The sequence below is a fragment of the Osmerus eperlanus genome, chromosome 24 (genome assembly GCF_963692335.1).
Source record: "Osmerus eperlanus chromosome 24, fOsmEpe2.1, whole genome shotgun sequence".
Taxonomy (NCBI): Eukaryota; Metazoa; Chordata; class Actinopteri; order Osmeriformes; family Osmeridae; genus Osmerus; species Osmerus eperlanus.
In genome coordinates this window covers 3,928,492-3,945,095 of record NC_085041.1, presented here as the reverse complement: position 1 = coordinate 3,945,095, position 16,604 = coordinate 3,928,492, and the positions used below count along the sequence as shown (strand labels likewise).

At 41.4% G+C, this 16,604-nt stretch overlaps 3 protein-coding genes across 4 annotated transcripts; all 3 read left to right on the top strand.

Annotated features, from left to right (window-relative positions):
* Window positions 1–99: 99 nt before the first annotated feature.
* Window positions 100–6,918, top strand: si:ch73-40i7.2 (FYN-binding protein 1). Its single transcript, XM_062450960.1, has 16 exons — window positions 100–230; window positions 2,133–2,790; window positions 3,209–3,320; window positions 3,665–3,753; window positions 3,937–3,974; window positions 4,164–4,204; window positions 4,394–4,520; window positions 4,712–4,871; window positions 5,057–5,222; window positions 5,341–5,357; window positions 5,483–5,543; window positions 5,666–5,708; window positions 5,869–6,031; window positions 6,222–6,255; window positions 6,423–6,460; window positions 6,612–6,918. Exons 1-16 carry the CDS (start codon window positions 228–230, stop codon window positions 6,638–6,640), a joined length of 1,779 nt encoding a protein of 592 aa, XP_062306944.1. The 5' UTR covers window positions 100–227; the 3' UTR covers window positions 6,641–6,918.
* Window positions 6,919–7,151: 233 nt separating this feature from the next.
* On the top strand, window positions 7,152–9,454 carry pex11g (peroxisomal biogenesis factor 11 gamma). The gene is made up of 5 exons (XM_062450565.1): window positions 7,152–7,475; window positions 7,640–7,828; window positions 8,010–8,188; window positions 8,534–8,605; window positions 8,753–9,454. Exons 1-5 carry the CDS (start codon window positions 7,413–7,415, stop codon window positions 8,964–8,966), a joined length of 717 nt encoding a protein of 238 aa, XP_062306549.1. The 5' UTR covers window positions 7,152–7,412; the 3' UTR covers window positions 8,967–9,454.
* A 114-nt stretch (window positions 9,455–9,568) lies between these two features.
* si:ch73-40i7.5 (amyloid-beta A4 precursor protein-binding family A member 3) lies at window positions 9,569–16,506 on the top strand. Of its 2 annotated transcripts, none has more exons than XM_062450591.1 (12): window positions 9,569–9,853; window positions 10,514–11,608; window positions 11,710–11,740; window positions 12,023–12,168; window positions 12,449–12,535; window positions 13,068–13,247; window positions 14,144–14,323; window positions 14,444–14,656; window positions 15,108–15,227; window positions 15,452–15,592; window positions 15,710–15,782; window positions 15,841–16,506. In XM_062450591.1, exons 2-11 carry the CDS (start codon window positions 10,604–10,606, stop codon window positions 15,779–15,781), a joined length of 2,175 nt encoding a protein of 724 aa, XP_062306575.1. In that variant the 5' UTR covers window positions 9,569–9,853; window positions 10,514–10,603; the 3' UTR covers window position 15,782; window positions 15,841–16,506. The 2 variants fall into 2 exon arrangements, with proteins under 2 accessions (XP_062306575.1, XP_062306573.1); XM_062450589.1 differs by having other exon boundaries at window positions 13,065–13,247.
* Window positions 16,507–16,604: the final 98 nt, after the last annotated feature.

Here is a 16,604-nt window from a genome sequence, read left to right as displayed (position 1 = left end):
AAGTGATTTAATAAATTGTTTCTATTAACAGAATCAAGCAAACTGATTTACACGTGTCAACGGCAGTTACAGATTACCTAGACCTACTTTAATGTCGTTTCCTGAAGTATCAAAAGGCTATAGTTCGTCACAGCGTCAACGTTTCCCTCGTGTATGGCACTCAAAATAACTGTTCATCATGGATCACACTTTCATTTGAAAAAGAGATAAAGTTGATATTGACAAATATGGTAAGACGTTATCTTTTTTTAACACCGAATTTGTATTCCTTAGCTACATTCAAGCATTCTAAGAATTTAAAACAGGTGTTAAATTTAACATAGCAGGTCTGCTGGTGTACGCAAATGCTATTCTCTTTCTCTGTTCTTAATACCTTGCTCTGTACCACACGCACAATAATAGCCTGCAGCAAATTGTTCAGTCGCATGTCTTCTACATTTCTCACACGTCTTGCTGTATTTAGATGCATTCCTGCTAGCTTTTTATAGATATATTTGTGGCATGGCACTGATGACTATATCTTTGGTAGCGTCCTTATTAGCGCAATATTCAGGTTGACACTACATTCGACTTCACTAGGTTGCAATGTCGAAGTGCTACTAAAGGTCACTAATATTTTTGTAAAAAAAAACTAAAAAACAACAAAACTAGAATGAAAGTAAAAGTATAAATAATTTAAAGATTAATAAAGTTATAGTTCATTTATATTTTTTGGGTTGACTTTGTTAGTTCTCTGTGAAATGAAAAGACCCATTCATTAAATCCAGTTAACCATTTACACGTTCTATCAGCAAATGCAAATACACCAACATCGCATAGGATGATGTAATTATTTGACCCATTGGCTACAATATAAAATGTTACTTTGTGCACATTTTATTCTGAGGGGTTTGAGAATTGTATAAGCCTACTACCTATTGGAGTTTTTCTCAGGTCATAAAAAAATGATGATCTGAAAGCGTCATACATAAGTACATACACAGTTCTGTTTTCAGTAACAAAGTGCTTGGGGAACAATAGGATACTTATCAAACGTTGCGTTTTGTGGTGCAGAAATACTTTTGCTTTGATGATGAGCAAAGCATGCAAGCGATTGGATGATAAGTGCATGCAAGTTCCATTTCTATGGTAACCATTGCAGACAGAGGTGCATACGTGTGTGGTTACAGTTGCTTCCGGCTTCTGTCATGTTTTGAAGTCTTCCATGAATCCAAATATTATTGTGCCATTGATTATGTTTTGCTGAAGTATGTCCAAACTTTAGAGTAGTCATTTAAAAATAATTATATTTTAATCTTTTGCACCATAAGTCTTGATCTCTATTAAAAAATCTTTAATCCTCCTTTCAAAAAATCTTGAAAATATAATACATGAATAGAGTATTTCCTATGGCTCACAATCTTGACATGAATGGTTAACAAAGTGATATTGACCTCATGAAGTCATTGTCATTTGTCTTTACAAAAAAATTACATTAAATAGCAATGTGCTGTCAGTGTTTAATTGTAGGTTGACCTACTTGAAAGGCTCCCTCTGAACTAGGGCATATCTACATTCATTGAAAACTCTATAAAAACCAAGTATAATTATAATTTAACCATGGGTTAAGTGACTCAAAAATTGATATGTGCAAACTGATGAGTGACACGTGGATCATTTTATTTTGTGGAAAATACCATATCCATCAAAAACGACTTCAAACAATGCATTTTTTATAACTGTTTTAATCATTTGGTCAATTTTATGAGATAGTTACATTGTTTGTGTTTCCATATTAACTTTTAGCTTAACCTTAAGCATAATGAAATATTTTTCATGCAAGGTTTTATAGAGCATCAGTATTCACAGACACAGTGAACCAAAACCAAAGACCAAAATATCTTTTAGTTTCACATTCTTGCTCAAGTTTACCTAGCTCCTGGTCAACATGATCAGTGCTGTGTCTTTTAACTTCAAGACACTTTTGAATCAAGGAAACACTTTATTGTTCTGTACACACGTCCTCTGGAGCGAGAAAAACCTTAGCATGCTAATGGGATGTGAAGACTGTTGTGTGGGATAGGTTGTGTTGTTTGTGCTAACTTCCTGCTTAGACAAAGAAGCACTATTCTCATTTACTGTGTCTTTGTCAGGAGGAGGCTGCAGATGTGAAAGCGCTTAGGGCCAGGTTTCACGCCAAGGCTGAGATCAGTGACAGCAGTAGAGACAGTGGCTCTCCAAAATCTCCTCTTCCAGCGTTTGGGATCGGCGGTCTTTTGGCCGTTACTGCAAACGGGGTGGCCAGAAAAAAAATTCCGGCTATGGTTCCTTCACCTCCTCCTGGACGAGACTCCTCCCCAGTTGTCCCAAGGTTCCCCAGGCACATGAGGAATGACGCAGGGAGCGGTTCCTCCCCGAGGCCCCAGCTGCCTCAGGGAGTCTTCCCTCGCCTCCACGCCTCCACGCCTCCACCACCTCATGGCGCAAGGACCAAGGCACTTCCACCGCCTTTTCCGCCTTCTGAAGTCGCAGAGACGGCAAGCAAGGTAAAGCTCACTGGAGCGATGCTGCAGAACAAGATGCTGAAGCACCAGGGGCCGTCGCCAGCCAAGCCAGGCCCCAGCGGCCCCCCACTGCTGCCCAGCCAGAAGATCCGGTCGGAGGTGGTCCCCCTTAGGAGGCCCTTGCCTCCAGAGAGACTCAGGCCCATGAAACCCAAGCGCCCCCCCCATGTCAACCTGGATCAACACCAGGGAAATAAAAGGGTTCCACCTACCCCACCAGAACACACAGGGATGCGGAGGACTGATGGTGAGTAGAAAGCAGGTTGTTTGGCAACTACCCTTGCAAATTGAGTAAGGCAAGACATGAGTACTGGAAATGCATTGGCTCTAGCTCCTAGATTTGCACAAATGTCCGGGTTAAAAACCTCTGTTTGAGTCTGTTCTAGGTTTACTTTATCACCTCTAATAATTTCAAAGGAATTATTGTACACAAAGAAAGAAATTAAGTTTTAAGGTAAAAAATTAAGAAATTAAGGTAAAATAAAATTGATTTTATGTTCATCATCAGGAGCAAGCATTTTATGTCAGTTTGTTACTTGTCAATTTGTTACGTTGTCTTCATTAGGACATTCACCACAAGTCGAAGGTCCTTACTCGCTGTCCAATCTGTGAAAAGGGAACATCAAACCCATTGGCCCACATATTCTGTTCTTGGTCGTGTCTAGGTTCTTCCTCCTCAGGCAGCAGTAGCTTATCCCTGTCTGGATTGGTCAGTCCTACTGGGCCTCCCAGACCCCCCAACAAACCCAGCAGCCTGCCACGCCACCACACCCCTGTGTGAGTACAGCTTACTACCCGTATACCTTATATCTTAAAATATATTTGCAGATCGTATATCTTCTCTTAGCATGTTAGCACATAATGCAGTTAAGGGGACACGTATGATTAAATGCAGAATGCGTGTAGAATTAAGTGTTTTCTCCATGGAAAGTAAGATGGCTGGGGTGACGGTTAAATGGACTTTCATAATGTATTAATTCTTAACTTTTGACTTTTGGTATGTTTTGTATATTAGTATTTTTCTCGTAAAACCACTTTTGGGAAGTTATGAAAGTGCAACGTGATCAATTAAAGGCGATTAGTTTACAAGTTTCATCTGTTTTGTTCTGGAAATCCCAAAGATTTGAGGAAGTAGACGTTGAAGAAACATATGATGACATTGACCTGCCACCTCCACCTCCACCTCATATGAGAAGCTTTGATAAGAGTGGTATGTGAAATAATGTCTTCTATTTTACTATACATGTCAGGTTTAAAGTTAAATGATGATATAATTGTATGGTAAGTATAATAAGTCTAAGTAGGTGCTATTACAGTGATGTCAACTAGAGGATTGCAGTATGTGTACGTACTTTATTAAATTAATAAACTGTCTATCCATTTTTTCCCACAGAATCTTGGAAAGACAGTGGTTCTTCACAATTTGAGGTGGTGAGTGTAAAATGCTGTTCCTACAAAATGTCTTTATGCAACAATCTCGCAAAACATATATTTTAAATGTGACTGATATAGCCATAAACAAAGAAAATGAAACAGGCAGAATTATTTATGGTATGATTTTAAAAGGTGGATTTTATAGCCCACTAACTAATCAGTTTATCTGTTATTTGCCTACTTCAGGAAAGTGATGAAAGTGAGGTCTATGACACTATCGATGAGGAGTAAGTTAAATCAAGTCTTACTATCCACCGTAATCAGGTGACCAATTTAACTGTATGTGTTAACAGATCACAGTCATATAGGTGGATTTTTAAACATACATACTGTACCTCTGGTCTGTACCTCTGACTCAGTGTTCAATAATATCTGTTGAATAAAGTCTGTTTCCTTGTCTATGACTGCATCAACAGGCAGGGTGCAAAATCCAGCAGTTCAAACAGGAAGACTGAAAGAGAGATGAAGCGACTTAAAGAACAGGAATTGAAAAATCAGGAAAAAATACATAAAAAGGAAAAGGAATACAAAAAGAAATTCAAGGTAGTGTACCCCATTTTTATGCAGAAACAGTGACAGATGTTAAACTAACTAAAATCACGGGATTTGAATCTTACCACAGTTGTTTCATTTTTTGGGAACTCGTATTTCTCCAACTAGGGAAACGTACAGTAGTACATGAGGTACAGATCTCTGTAGATGTTCCAATAAATGGTTATTTTCTATTTCAACAGCTGTCAGATGAAGAGATGGTTATTCACACTGCCACGGTCCGACATGACTGGCAAGGTGACAAACATGATCTAAGTGTCCAACAAGGAGAGATCATTGAGATCATAAGGATCGAGAATAACCCTGTTGGCATGTGGTTAGGCCGCACAATGACTGGCAACTGTAAGTTCCTTTCAAATGTAGTGTTTCAAATCTCCAGAATACACCTCAAAGTTGCCTTCATAGACAGTTTGTGAAGACCCACCAAACATCTCTTGAATGTTGTGCCACATTTATCAACACGACAGTGAGTTCGAGTCATCTTTTGTAATGTGGTATCTATATATAAATAATTTTTTACCTCACAGATGGCTACATTAGTATATCATGTGTGGATTTGAACTATGAGGAAATCAAACGTAAATACCGCGATTCCCGACAACTTAACCCTTTCCCGCTGCCTCCACCACCACCTGACCCTCCGCAGGATGGTGATATCTATTATGACGTGGACTCCTCAGATCATAGGAACAGGTCGGTCATACAGGATCACAAAACATGTCTTTAATCTAGAAAACAGTTGAATGTTCAAGTAGTAGTGCCTCACTTTGTCAATCGATCGATTGCTTTTTTTGTGCTTTTTTTGGAACAGTATGAACGAGACTGATGGTAAGTAGGGCTCAACTTTTTAAGATTGAGTTAGTCATAGTCACTCAGTTATCGGGAAATCAATAACGGTATTTGTCTCTTTCTAGTTCCCTCACTCCTTACTTTCTTTTTGTCTCTTCACTCAGAGGACTATGATGACGTCGAACAACTGTTCAAGGAGTGTCCACCTCCCGCTCTTGAAATAAGGTTTTACAATATTCCCCTGTTAACATTTTTTATTTTTCATATTTTCATCCATGGAAATCTTATCATGCCTGATTTGGTTGAAGTTGGCCTACATTGCTAAGAAACCCTAAACTATGTTTCAGCCTTGATCCCAAATCGGAGAAGGAGTTGAGGACCAAGTTTAAGGTTAACATTGCTATTTCTGTTTTTCTCAAAATCATAATGACTCTGGAGAATATTTTCCATGCCTTTTCCTCCAACACAGGTTGTTGAAAGCACTTGTGTTTCATGTTTTGTGACCAAACCAAAAAAAAAAGTGAATTGTGTGATTTTCATGTTATTTCAGCTTAATGGACCTATAAAGGTGCTGCACACCATGATGGTTGATTCGAATGCCAACATTAAGAAGCCTGGAGGGAAGGATTTAGCTGTGGTTCAGGGAGACATCCTGGAAGTTATTCAGATCACTAACAAGAAGAAAGCCCTCTGTCGAAACAGTCGTGGGAAATGTATGTGAATAGGCTGCCCTCTTGTGTCATGGCTGCAGAAACTGTTGCCATTTTTGGATTTACATGTTGTATACCCAAAGTGTAACCTGCTGGGGTATTTTGTTGGGTTGTCACAGTTATCTCACTAGGTGGTTGAAAATGATTGTATGATGCAAAAGTAACAGATCATACATTTTTCTTCCTGTCCTAGATGGATATGTGCCTAGAGCTCATCTTCTTCAGATGTAGGTTTCTTTCAGATTATTTCAGTTTCTTTTCTGTCCTTTTACAGTACTACATCCTATCATATAGGACTGAAATGGACAATTTATCGTTGATCTTTTTCAGCCTGGTTATATATCACAATTATAAATGCTCTAAAGTTTAACTATCTGTAAATATTCCTTTACAGGGAAGGGGATGTATATGACGATGTTGACAACATTAATGGTATGTCAGGCTTATTTTGAAATAGAAATGACTGTTCTTATTGTTTTAAACTAAAGTTGAACATCAATGAGTTATTAATCATCCCACGGTGCAGTGATGTCATGATGTTGTATTTTTGCTCTCTTGTTGATCTTCCTCATACTCTTTACAGATATATATGACAACGACCATGTGCGCTAATGCTGGCTTCCCTGGAGATGCACCCACCTACACAAAGACACACACACACGTACACACAACCACACACATGCACATATACACACAACCATGCACGCACTCATGCACACATTATCCTGCTATTTGTTTTATATCCTGCTATTGTTAGTAAACCGATCTAACAAAAGCCAAAATAAACTATTTTGTTTGCTTCAATTGCCTTGTATATTGACGATACACTATATACTTTGTTCATTTATTGGTGTCTTAGATAATTTAAGAAATAAACATTTTCCCCAGATTATCTGTTTCATGTAGCCTACTATTTATTTTGATTGTCTGGTTTTAATATTTGATTGAAATAAAAAAGGATCTCATATGAACAGAGGTCAAGGTCATGGGTAAACTATCCTGTACTATAAATTGCTAATTTTCAGGTTAAATTATTAGATCCTGCCATCATTGCATTATGGATAGGGGATCCTCTATTTCTGCCTAGAAAACAATTTTGACGTCACTTCCTGTTCAAAGTACACAACATAAGTTGACGTAAAAAACTATGCTAGCTGGGCACTGTGCACTCGACCTTGTTTAAAACAATAGTTATAAGCAGATGGAATTGTGGAGAATCCGAGAACTATATCGCGCACGTGTCTCCATACACCGTCTTTATCTTGACGTTCATAAAGGTGCGGAATCCATCACATCGTGTGAGAAATTCTATGAGAATTTCTTGAAGTACTAGCTACATCAAGGCACCTGACTCCACCGCTCCTGTCTCCAACTCTGTTTTGACATGCAAGAGTCTTTAGAATCGCTTGTGAATGTTCTAGAGTCGTACCGAGGAAGAGACAAAGTGGTCAGTATTGCACTGGTCTACGTTACACACAAGTAAAATAACCAATGGATATAATACCCAAGCATTTGGACTACATGGAGCACTTGTGTCATCGCTACATTCATGGTATTTTCATACCACCATATACATTTTCCTAATTCCTTGTTCCTTCATGTTTACGTCAGATAAGGACAATATGCTATGGGTCTCAGTTGGTCGGTGGAGTCCTAACTCAGAAGACAGAGGGATCCGCGCAACTTGGAAAGAGTCTGCTACTGTTCTCAGCCCAGTTAAGTCAGTGCAGAACTGTTCTCCGACTCTTCGATGACCTCTCCATGCTGGCTTACTCCCATCGCTATGGTTTAGGAGCTAGGGTAGGTACAACAAAAGTTAAGTCTGCACGTCTTCCAGTGCCATGCTTTTACATGTCATTTACAGTATTTGAATTGCATTCAAATTGTTTCTGTAAGGTTAAGAGTTTTCCTCCACCTAAGTAAAAAACAACAACAAAACATTGTAGTACTTGAGTGTTCACACTTCTTCACATTTCACTAGGAAGAAGACCCTGGTCTGCGCTGGATGTCTGTGCTGAACAATCTTGCTGACCAGCTCTACTACCCCTGCGAACACATCGCATGGGCTGCCGACACAGAGCTCATTAAGGTCAAGTCTGATAAGTGGTGGCTGTTCAGCACAGTGCTATGGGGCACGTCTCTGCTTCTGGGAATACTCAGGTGAGACAGTTGTTCACCGTAGACATTCACATTGCAGCTCAACGCTAGTCAGGTGAATCCAAATATGTCAAGTCGCTTGGAACTGTAGTTACAGTCATTTAGCGGACGCTCTTATCCAGAGCGATTTACAGTAAGTACAGGGACATTCCCCCCAGAGGCAAGTAGGGTGAAGCCCCTTGCCCAAGGACACAACGTCATTTTGCACGGCCGAGAATCGAACCGGCAACCTTCTGATTACTAGCCCGACTCCCTAACCGCTCAGCCATCTGACCCCCCTAGTTGAGCGGACTGAACAGTGTTCACACCACCCAGCATGCTAAAACCAGACTCGTTTTTTTTTCCCAGGTCTGTAAGAGTCATTACGCTCCTGAAGAAAAAGCTCAGAAAGTGCGAGAGGGCCAGAGAAGTCGATCGCAGGTGAGGAATTGGTCATAACCACACCAAAACAAAAGCCTTCAAAGCAGGTCTCATAAAAACCCCATGCGAACTGCAGTTTGTTAGTTGAGATGTTTGTTGAGCTACAGGGTGTGTAGACCAATGACATTTGTGCTTCTCTCTTCCCAGTGAGGGCAGTGTGCCCAGCCCATCTCAGCTTCGGAGGAAGATGAGAGCGGAGGTCCTCTGTGTCCTGAGCAGCATGGCTGATCTAAGCAACGCCATTCATTGGATGCCTCCTGGATTCCTTTGGGCTGGAAGCTTTCCTAATTGGCTGGTGGGACTGATGGGCACCACCTCCTCTTTGATAGGTCTCATCCAGATGAGTGATGGCGGTGCCTAGTCTCATCCATCAGATTAAGTTAATGTGACTTAATTCATGATAAAATCCTGCAGTGTGGGCTACTTCATTATTAGCAGTCAATCCGCATACATTACATTAATGAAAAGTACGATTAGACAAAGAGATAGCCAGTTGGAAATAATCCAGTTAGTGCTGGAGTTGTGCTTGTGCAGACAACCCTTGTTGTCAACAATATGCAATCATGCTGCACAAATTATATATAACTTGATTTTGTTATGTTGTTTAGCACTTAACCAATGAAATGTAGACAGGGACAAGGCAGGCTTGCCGCTTCCCTTATGCACTCCAGTCATTTGTCTGGATTTGAAATATTAATAATATTAATAATACTATTTCAATGAAATGTGTTTTTTGTATCATTATTATTATAATAATTGTGTTTATTTGATGTTATATGATTTTGCATAGTTTTTTTTATTTTTCAGTGAAATAGTTCTGGAATATTGTCAATAAATTTTCTTAACGAACGTAAAGTTATTAAATTCTTACTTTAAAAAACTGTAAGACAGTTCATGTGACAAAAATAAATTGAAGTGACAATCGACTGACTGTGTCTAGAATGTTTCAAACGCATGCGCATTCATAGCATTCGTTTCTACATCGAAGACGGCTGATAATTGATTACCTTTTGTGTTCTATGGATATAACCTTATAATGTGTGTCATAAGGCCTGAACGGGTAATGGCTTGTTGCAGCAAAATATTGTTACAGGTTTAACTATAAGCGAACGACAAGTCGCAGTTGACTTCTGTGTATTACTAGGGGGTTCCAAACACGTCCAACAAAAGTCTACCCTGCAGTGCCTGGTGAAGTTCAAGCAGTAGTTGTCACTGGATATTCAAATTGGTCAAATGCGTACGTACTAGGTGAGTTTTTGCTTTAGCTTCACTCGTCTATCAATACATCTTATTACAAATACGGTCTTAAATGACATGGCATACTTTATAACCAAATAACAAGCTAATTAATGCATTTATGCCGGCTAATTAACTATGATTCGATGTTAGGTGCCATGCTACACTAGTAGCTTGGTAGCCAGCTGACAATAACCAAGTTAGCTAGCTGAATTAGCAATTCGGCAGTGGGGTAACTAACGCTAGGTGAAAACTTACTATCTAATAGATACCATGTTTCTCGTCGGTGCAACGCAATGTGTTATTACAACAACTAAACGTGATTACATCAAACATTACAATTTATTATTGAAAACGGCTAATCAAGCTTTAGATTCAGACGGTTCATAAACATGCAAACATGCCTTTTCAGTGTTGGTCTTTGGCAATGATACGCATGTACTTTGAGTCTTAGGCAATAGCACTTAAGGCGTGTGTTAAGGCTATCCAGATGGGTGCAGAGAGGGGATAGCACAAATAATGTTTTAGCTGAACTAGCCTTTTACAATAAATACCCAGTATTGCCATGTTATAATGTCATGCTATCAATATTAAATAAATACAAATATGTCGACATTGGGAGTGGCATATATATTTATGGGGAACATGTATTAAAAGCTTCTTCTTTTGCAGTGAGAACCAAAGCCACTGTTATAAATGGATAGCTAGAACACTGAATGACAGGTGGCCACTGAAAAGAGCTGATGTGCTGCCAAATTCAATATGGAATCCGATAACTGCCCTGCCAAAGAGTTCTGTTCCTCATCATCAGATGCCCAATCAAACCTCAACTGTAATGGAGATTCTGTCATAGAGGGAGGTCACCTTGCCTCTAATGCTGCTTCTAGAATTCCTAACCCTGAGTTTGAGGACATGGACTCTTTTAACCTCATAGAGCCCCCTCCACTGGACTGGAGATCTGACTCATCCAGCGAAGCTGGGTCTGTCCACGAGATGGATGACCCTACCTTCTCTCCCTCCTCTGTTACCGTGGATACGCCTGAAAGTGGGTCGGCACTGTCCCTGGATGTGAGTGATGCTGCTGTTTTACCTGGAGTCAACCAGGGGGAGCTGGTAGAGAAACTGCCAGAAGATAACATGGAGCAAAGTTATGGCACTAGAGAACAAGTGGAGGAACAGGGTGGAGATGAGAAGGTGGAAGAGGCAGAGAACTTTGGCGATGAGGAATTTGAGAAAGTGGAGGAGAGGAGGCCTGGTGATGAAGACCACACTCGCATCCAAGTTCTCCTGAACCGACTCCAACTCATTGGAGAAAGCCCTCTCCATGAGGATTCAACACCTCGAAACCCTTCGCTGCAATACGCTGCCTCTTCTGACTTGAACCCTTCTGACCCTTCTCTAACGACAGGTGGTGGCACACTGCCTGTAGCTCCATTACATAACCAAGCCTCAGGGTTGCTGTTCTCAGAAAGCCACCAGCGAGACCTTGTAGGACTGCTGGAGTGTACAGAGATAGGGGCTCCTCAGCATCTAGAGGCCCAGGCTGCTAGAGGCCCTAGGGGGGACATAGATGCCGTTGTTTCAGTCTCCTACAACCAGGAAGACGGCGAGAGGTTTTGGGATCACTACGGGAACGGCCAGCATCGCCCCAGAAATGACTCCATGGTTTCCTTACCAGAGGATGAGGATGAGGTTCCAGAACCAGTGTGGATGAAGCTGGGGGAGGAGCCTCCAGAAGAGGCAGGTGCAGCAGAGGGCATTGAGCAGGTAGGTTGGAAAGGGCTAATGAAACGACACACTGCATTAATGTTGGCTGGAATTTACTATATACAGGAAGGTGGTAATGTCTTATCTGCTGTTCTTTATAGAGGGCTGAGGACCACCCAGCCTATAAAGATGGTAAGAGAAAAATATATTAAATTTTCTATATCGTATTATACCTAAATGTCAGTTACATATGTACAGTGAAGAGCTACTTTCTGGAGGAAACTAATCTAAATCTTGTGGTTTATATCTTTTATTTTGTGATACATTTTGTGTTGCGTTTGTATTCGTTTGTATTGTGTTGTTTTATGGCTTTTGGTATTTTGATAATCCAGTACGTTGGTCAACTGTTGTTGTTTTTAAATGTGCTTTACAACATCTACATTTGACTTTCATTTTGGACCGTTTGTTTGTCAGTGCCTGGCCCTTGTGACCCTGAGGACTTGTTGGATGGGGTTATATTTGGAGCTAACTACCTGGGTTCCACTCAGCTGAAGTCTGACAAGAACCCCTCTACCAATGCCCGCATGGCACAGGCCCAGGAGGCTGTGGACAGAATAAAAGTGAGTTTGGCTCATACCAAGTTGTCTCAAAAGGGTAATGTCTTGGGGCCTACACTAATGTAAATTATTTTTTGCCATTTTGTATTCTCATAAAGTTAGTGTTACGTGAGGAATAAGACAAATGACAATCGTTCCCCAGTCACCAATTTGAAAACATAACACATTGATAATATTTAACCCACATCTTAATTCACACCATATCCGTATTCCGTCAGAATTGTGCTCAACAGTGTGTGACAAAGCTGTGTAAGTTCCTGTTTATGTCCTCTTTCCTCATCAGGCTCCAGAGGGGGAGTCCCAGCCAACGACAGAGGTGGACCTCTTCATCTCCACTCAACGCATTAAAGTGCTCAGTGCCGACACACAGGTGTTGTGACATGGAAGCTGATGCTTCTTTCTGATCAAAATGGTTTCATTTCTTTTAGTTTACGTAGCGGTGGACATGTAATTTCCAAAGTGGATGCCTTGGAAGAACAGAACCTAATTACTTGGGTCCTTTTGTGAATGTCATTCCCTGAATAGCATTGTCTAATCTGAGCACTAGCCTGAACAGTTGAATTGTCAAGAGAGTCTAAGTGGGTCAGTTTGCCCTTTCTTGCATGACTAGCTAACAAGTGAGTGCTGTAAGACTTGCACACTTTCTTCATCTTTCAAAATACTTATAGGTACGAAATGTTATTTGCGAGTTGAATATTCTTTCACTTGAATGTTGATTTTAATGCCAGAGGACTTGAAAATTAGAGCCATTTAAACAGTCTTTTCCCCTCTTGCTGCTTGCTTCTTGTCCAGCCAGATAACCCAGACATCTAATGATATACATATACATAGATATTCCCACACAACACACAATCTGTAGACCCCTTCCAGTGTTTCATGGACTGCTTGCGTTCCGTCAGGAGGCTATGATGGACCACTCTCTCCAGATGATCTCCTACATAGCAGACATCGGGAGCATAGTCGTCCTGATGGCACGCAGGAAGCCGGCCGGCCGGAAAGAGCGAGAAGCCAGCCAAGCGGCCAACTCCTCCGGCCCGCAGAAGAAATGCTGCATGATCTGCCACGTGTTCACCTCCGCTGATGTGAGTCACTCAGCCACATAGAGAGAACATGGCCTTGTTCAGTCTTTGGGTGTTTGATTGTTTGACGTTGTTGTCAATAGTTTTCGCTTCGCTGATTGATTCAAATTGCGAGTGTGAAAACTGTAATAGAAAGCAATCTAAAGGGATTAATACCCTTTTCAAACATGTTTATGTGCGGGAATAAGTGATTTGTATAACTTTTGGGGCAAGTAAACGTTTACTGCATGAAAGTGTTGAGCTTTTTCTGTTTTTCAGTGCACTCGGGCCATTAGTGTCTTGGGATTTAGCCACCTGCCGTTATTCGTTCTGAGGAACGTTGTAGCACTCTTGAATAAAAAAGCGGACTGGAACTCAGGCCAGTTTTCCATGTTTATGATTGACAAATTTAAGAAGAAACCTTTAAATCAGGTTGCATGTTGACATTAGTTTTTTAATAAGTTATGAACGTATTGGAAAGGGAATACTTAAGGTTTAAGACTAAGATCAGGATTCTTTTTCGGGGTTGAAAACAAAAACCTTCCTTTGATTCTCAAGCCATCTGTAAGCCCATGCATGAAGCTTCTGTGTGGAGGATCAGGTAGTGACATCAGCACATTGTTCTTGAGCGTGTCTGAACATGACCTCTCTCTCTCTTGTCTCTGTGTAACTGTCTCAGTGAACTAACCAACACACTCGGTAGACAAACGCAAACATGATTTACACTTGTTTTAACTCAAATTATAATTAGTTTCCCAAGTGTGTTTGTAGTCTAAGTTTGCCTCTAACAGTTCCGTTTGTGTGTCTAAGATCACTTTGCAGATGTACTTGCAGATGTACACTTAAGTGTCTTCTGGTTGTTATTATTAGTACTTTTTACTCCTTTCACACCAAACTGTTGTGCGTACCTCTCCTCACAGGCCCAGGTTATAGCTCAGGCCATTGGACAGGCCTTCGGCGTAGCTTATCAGCAGTTCCTCCAAGCCAACGGGATCAAGGCCAGTGAACTGAGGCCCAGCGAGTACAGTGACTACCTGGGCACACAAGAGCTTTACAACGGAGACCTGGTGCACTTCTCTGACTCAGACAACATCAGAGAGGTGAGGCTTTTGTTGCTAGCTGACACTTCTGTTTTTACGGCATGAATGCAGTTTTCATGCTGTAAAAACACATCTCACTCGTATGGTCATGTGATATCAACTTCCGTTTGCTTGTCCCAGGTCACCATCTCCAAGGCTCCGGGGGAGATCATGGGGCTGGCGGTGGTAGAGTCTGGCTGGGGCTCCATCCTGCCCACCGTGGTGGTGGCCAACCTGCTCCACGGTGGGCCCGCCGAGCGCAGCGGGGCCCTCAGCATCGGAGACCGCATCATGTCCGTCAATGGGACCAGCCTGGTGGGCCTCCCCATAGCCACCTGCCAGAGCATCATCCGAGTAAGGTCAACTCGGCACTCGTTTGCTTATGTCTGATTGGGGTGGGGAATGGGAGTTGGGGCCGTGATATACTTGTCATTAAGTACAGGATGGCTACCGCACGTATCCTGCCACAATAGCAGGATATTCATAACAATATGGCTATTGACTGTGTTCCCTGGGAAGTACACTAGAGGGCGATGTATAGCTACATTGACAGATGTTTTATTGCTAAAGTAGAATGTGCTTTAGTACCATGTAGAATGTGATATGATAGTTTACAGTATTTAGATTTAGTCTTGAATCTTAAGAAGAAGAAGAAGAAGAAGAAAATAAAAAAAAGTTCAGTTCAGCACTAACGGTGTGTCGATCATGAGATGGAAGTAGTGGAAACTGTTTGTTTCCTGGTATTGTCCAGCTGCTGTTTTCATGCAGCAGTGATGGTCTCTCCTCACTTCCCTCCTCTGTCTAGGATTTAAAAAACCAAGATGGTGTAAAGCTCAGCATCGTCCACTGCCCTCCCGTCACCATGGCAATCATCAAGCGGCCCGACCCCAAGTTCCAGCTGGGTTTCAGTGTGGAGGATGGCATTGTAAGGGATCATTTCACTTTATTTCCATCCCGTTGCCTACTACTGTGCCACGCTAGCCCACATCTTTCGTGACGTTAAGGCTTTTGCCTCTGTCGCAAGCGGATACATTAGCAATAAGTCTGTAGATTAGGTATTGTACAGTATACATGCATGGGGCAGAAAAGTCTCTTCTGTACAGACAAAGTTCCTAATGTACCGTCTTCCTGTGGCACTGCCCTGAGCAGATATGCAGCTTGATGAGAGGAGGCATCGCTGAGAGAGGCGGCATCCGTGTTGGTCACCGCATCATAGAGATTAACGGCCAGAGTGTGGTCGCCACACCGCATGACAAGATCATAAACATACTGACTAATGCTGTCGGGGAGGTGAGAGTGGAAACCAAACCCACGCAGAGCCTCTCCTGCTTCTTAGTGGACTTAGTTACTTGGATATGGTTATTATCGTCGCCACGGTTGATCTTTTGTTTCCTTCCCTCTGGTCAGATCCACTTGAAGACTATGCCTGCCTCGACGTACCGTCTCCTGACAGGACAAGAACAGCCCATATTTCTCTGAGGCAGCTGACATGGTTGCCTCTTTGCTTGATATGCTCACATCACAGATCCCCTACCGAGGCTACCCCGGACACCATACTGAGCTACCAGATCCTATACCGAGGCTACCACATATAGCAATATGAGACTACATGTGCACATCGCGAGCTCCATGTTGAAGATTTCCTTTTCTATATGCAATTGTACTATATTTTAAGGCAATTGAAATGCCACTGAACGGAGTATTTTTAAAAGTGTATAGAACTTGTTTGACATCATGATGCAGCACATTTCTAAACCCAGAACCGGACATTTTCTGCTTGTATTTATGAGATGTTTTAAAGTGGATTATTACGTAAATGCACAGTAGGAAAATATATTTTACGTCTGAACTAATTATTGCTTTTGTCTGCAAAATAACAGCATAAGTGCTTTTATGACCATGTCTTCCTACTTGCTTTGTTGCCGACGTGCCTCACTCAACTGTACTTGTAACGGAGCATTATGTAGATAAGGTGGAGCCTTAGCCTTAGAAATTTGTCTCTCATCAGTGCTTCACCTTTTTTTTAACACCCTGTCACAAGTGCATATTAAATGAACATCTATCAGTGTTACACAGTGGTTATCTCTATGTGGATTTATTTGTTCCAAGATCATCCATTGTGCTTAAGGTGTGTGTCCCATTCCAGTGCCTGATAGAACTCATTGAGTATGGTATGCAGAAATAAAAACACCTTCTCTATTTCATTCGGTTTTTATTATTGGTAGTAAGAAAGTCTTGTGTAAGTGGTGAAGTGGCTGCCCACTGCTTAGGCACCATCGGGGGCATCAAAGTGTCTCCAAGG

What these genes read in the sequence shown, in the direction of transcription:
- si:ch73-40i7.2 (XM_062450960.1), top strand. An exon ending in GAGAAGCTTTGATAAGAGTG is followed by an intron (nt 3,754 to 3,936) that starts GTATGTGAAATA and finishes TTTTTCCCACAG; the next exon opens with AATCTTGGAAAGACAGTGGT. An exon ending in CCTCCCGCTCTTGAAATAAG is followed by an intron (nt 5,544 to 5,665) that starts GTTTTACAATAT and finishes ACTATGTTTCAG; the next exon opens with CCTTGATCCCAAATCGGAGA.
- pex11g (XM_062450565.1), top strand. Translation starts at nt 7,413, where the DNA reads ATGCAAGAGTCTTTAGAATCGCTTGTGAATGTTCTAGAGTCGTACCGA. An exon ending in GCTATGGTTTAGGAGCTAGG is followed by an intron (nt 7,829 to 8,009) that starts GTAGGTACAACA and finishes ACATTTCACTAG; the next exon opens with GAAGAAGACCCTGGTCTGCG. An exon ending in CTGCTTCTGGGAATACTCAG is followed by an intron (nt 8,189 to 8,533) that starts GTGAGACAGTTG and finishes TTTTTTTCCCAG; the next exon opens with GTCTGTAAGAGTCATTACGC.
- si:ch73-40i7.5 (XM_062450589.1), top strand. Translation starts at nt 10,604, where the DNA reads ATGGAATCCGATAACTGCCCTGCCAAAGAGTTCTGTTCCTCATCATCA. An exon ending in CCACCCAGCCTATAAAGATG is followed by an intron (nt 11,741 to 12,022) that starts GTAAGAGAAAAA and finishes TTTGTTTGTCAG; the next exon opens with TGCCTGGCCCTTGTGACCCT. An exon ending in TGCTCAGTGCCGACACACAG is followed by an intron (nt 12,536 to 13,064) that starts GTGTTGTGACAT and finishes GCGTTCCGTCAG; the next exon opens with GAGGCTATGATGGACCACTC.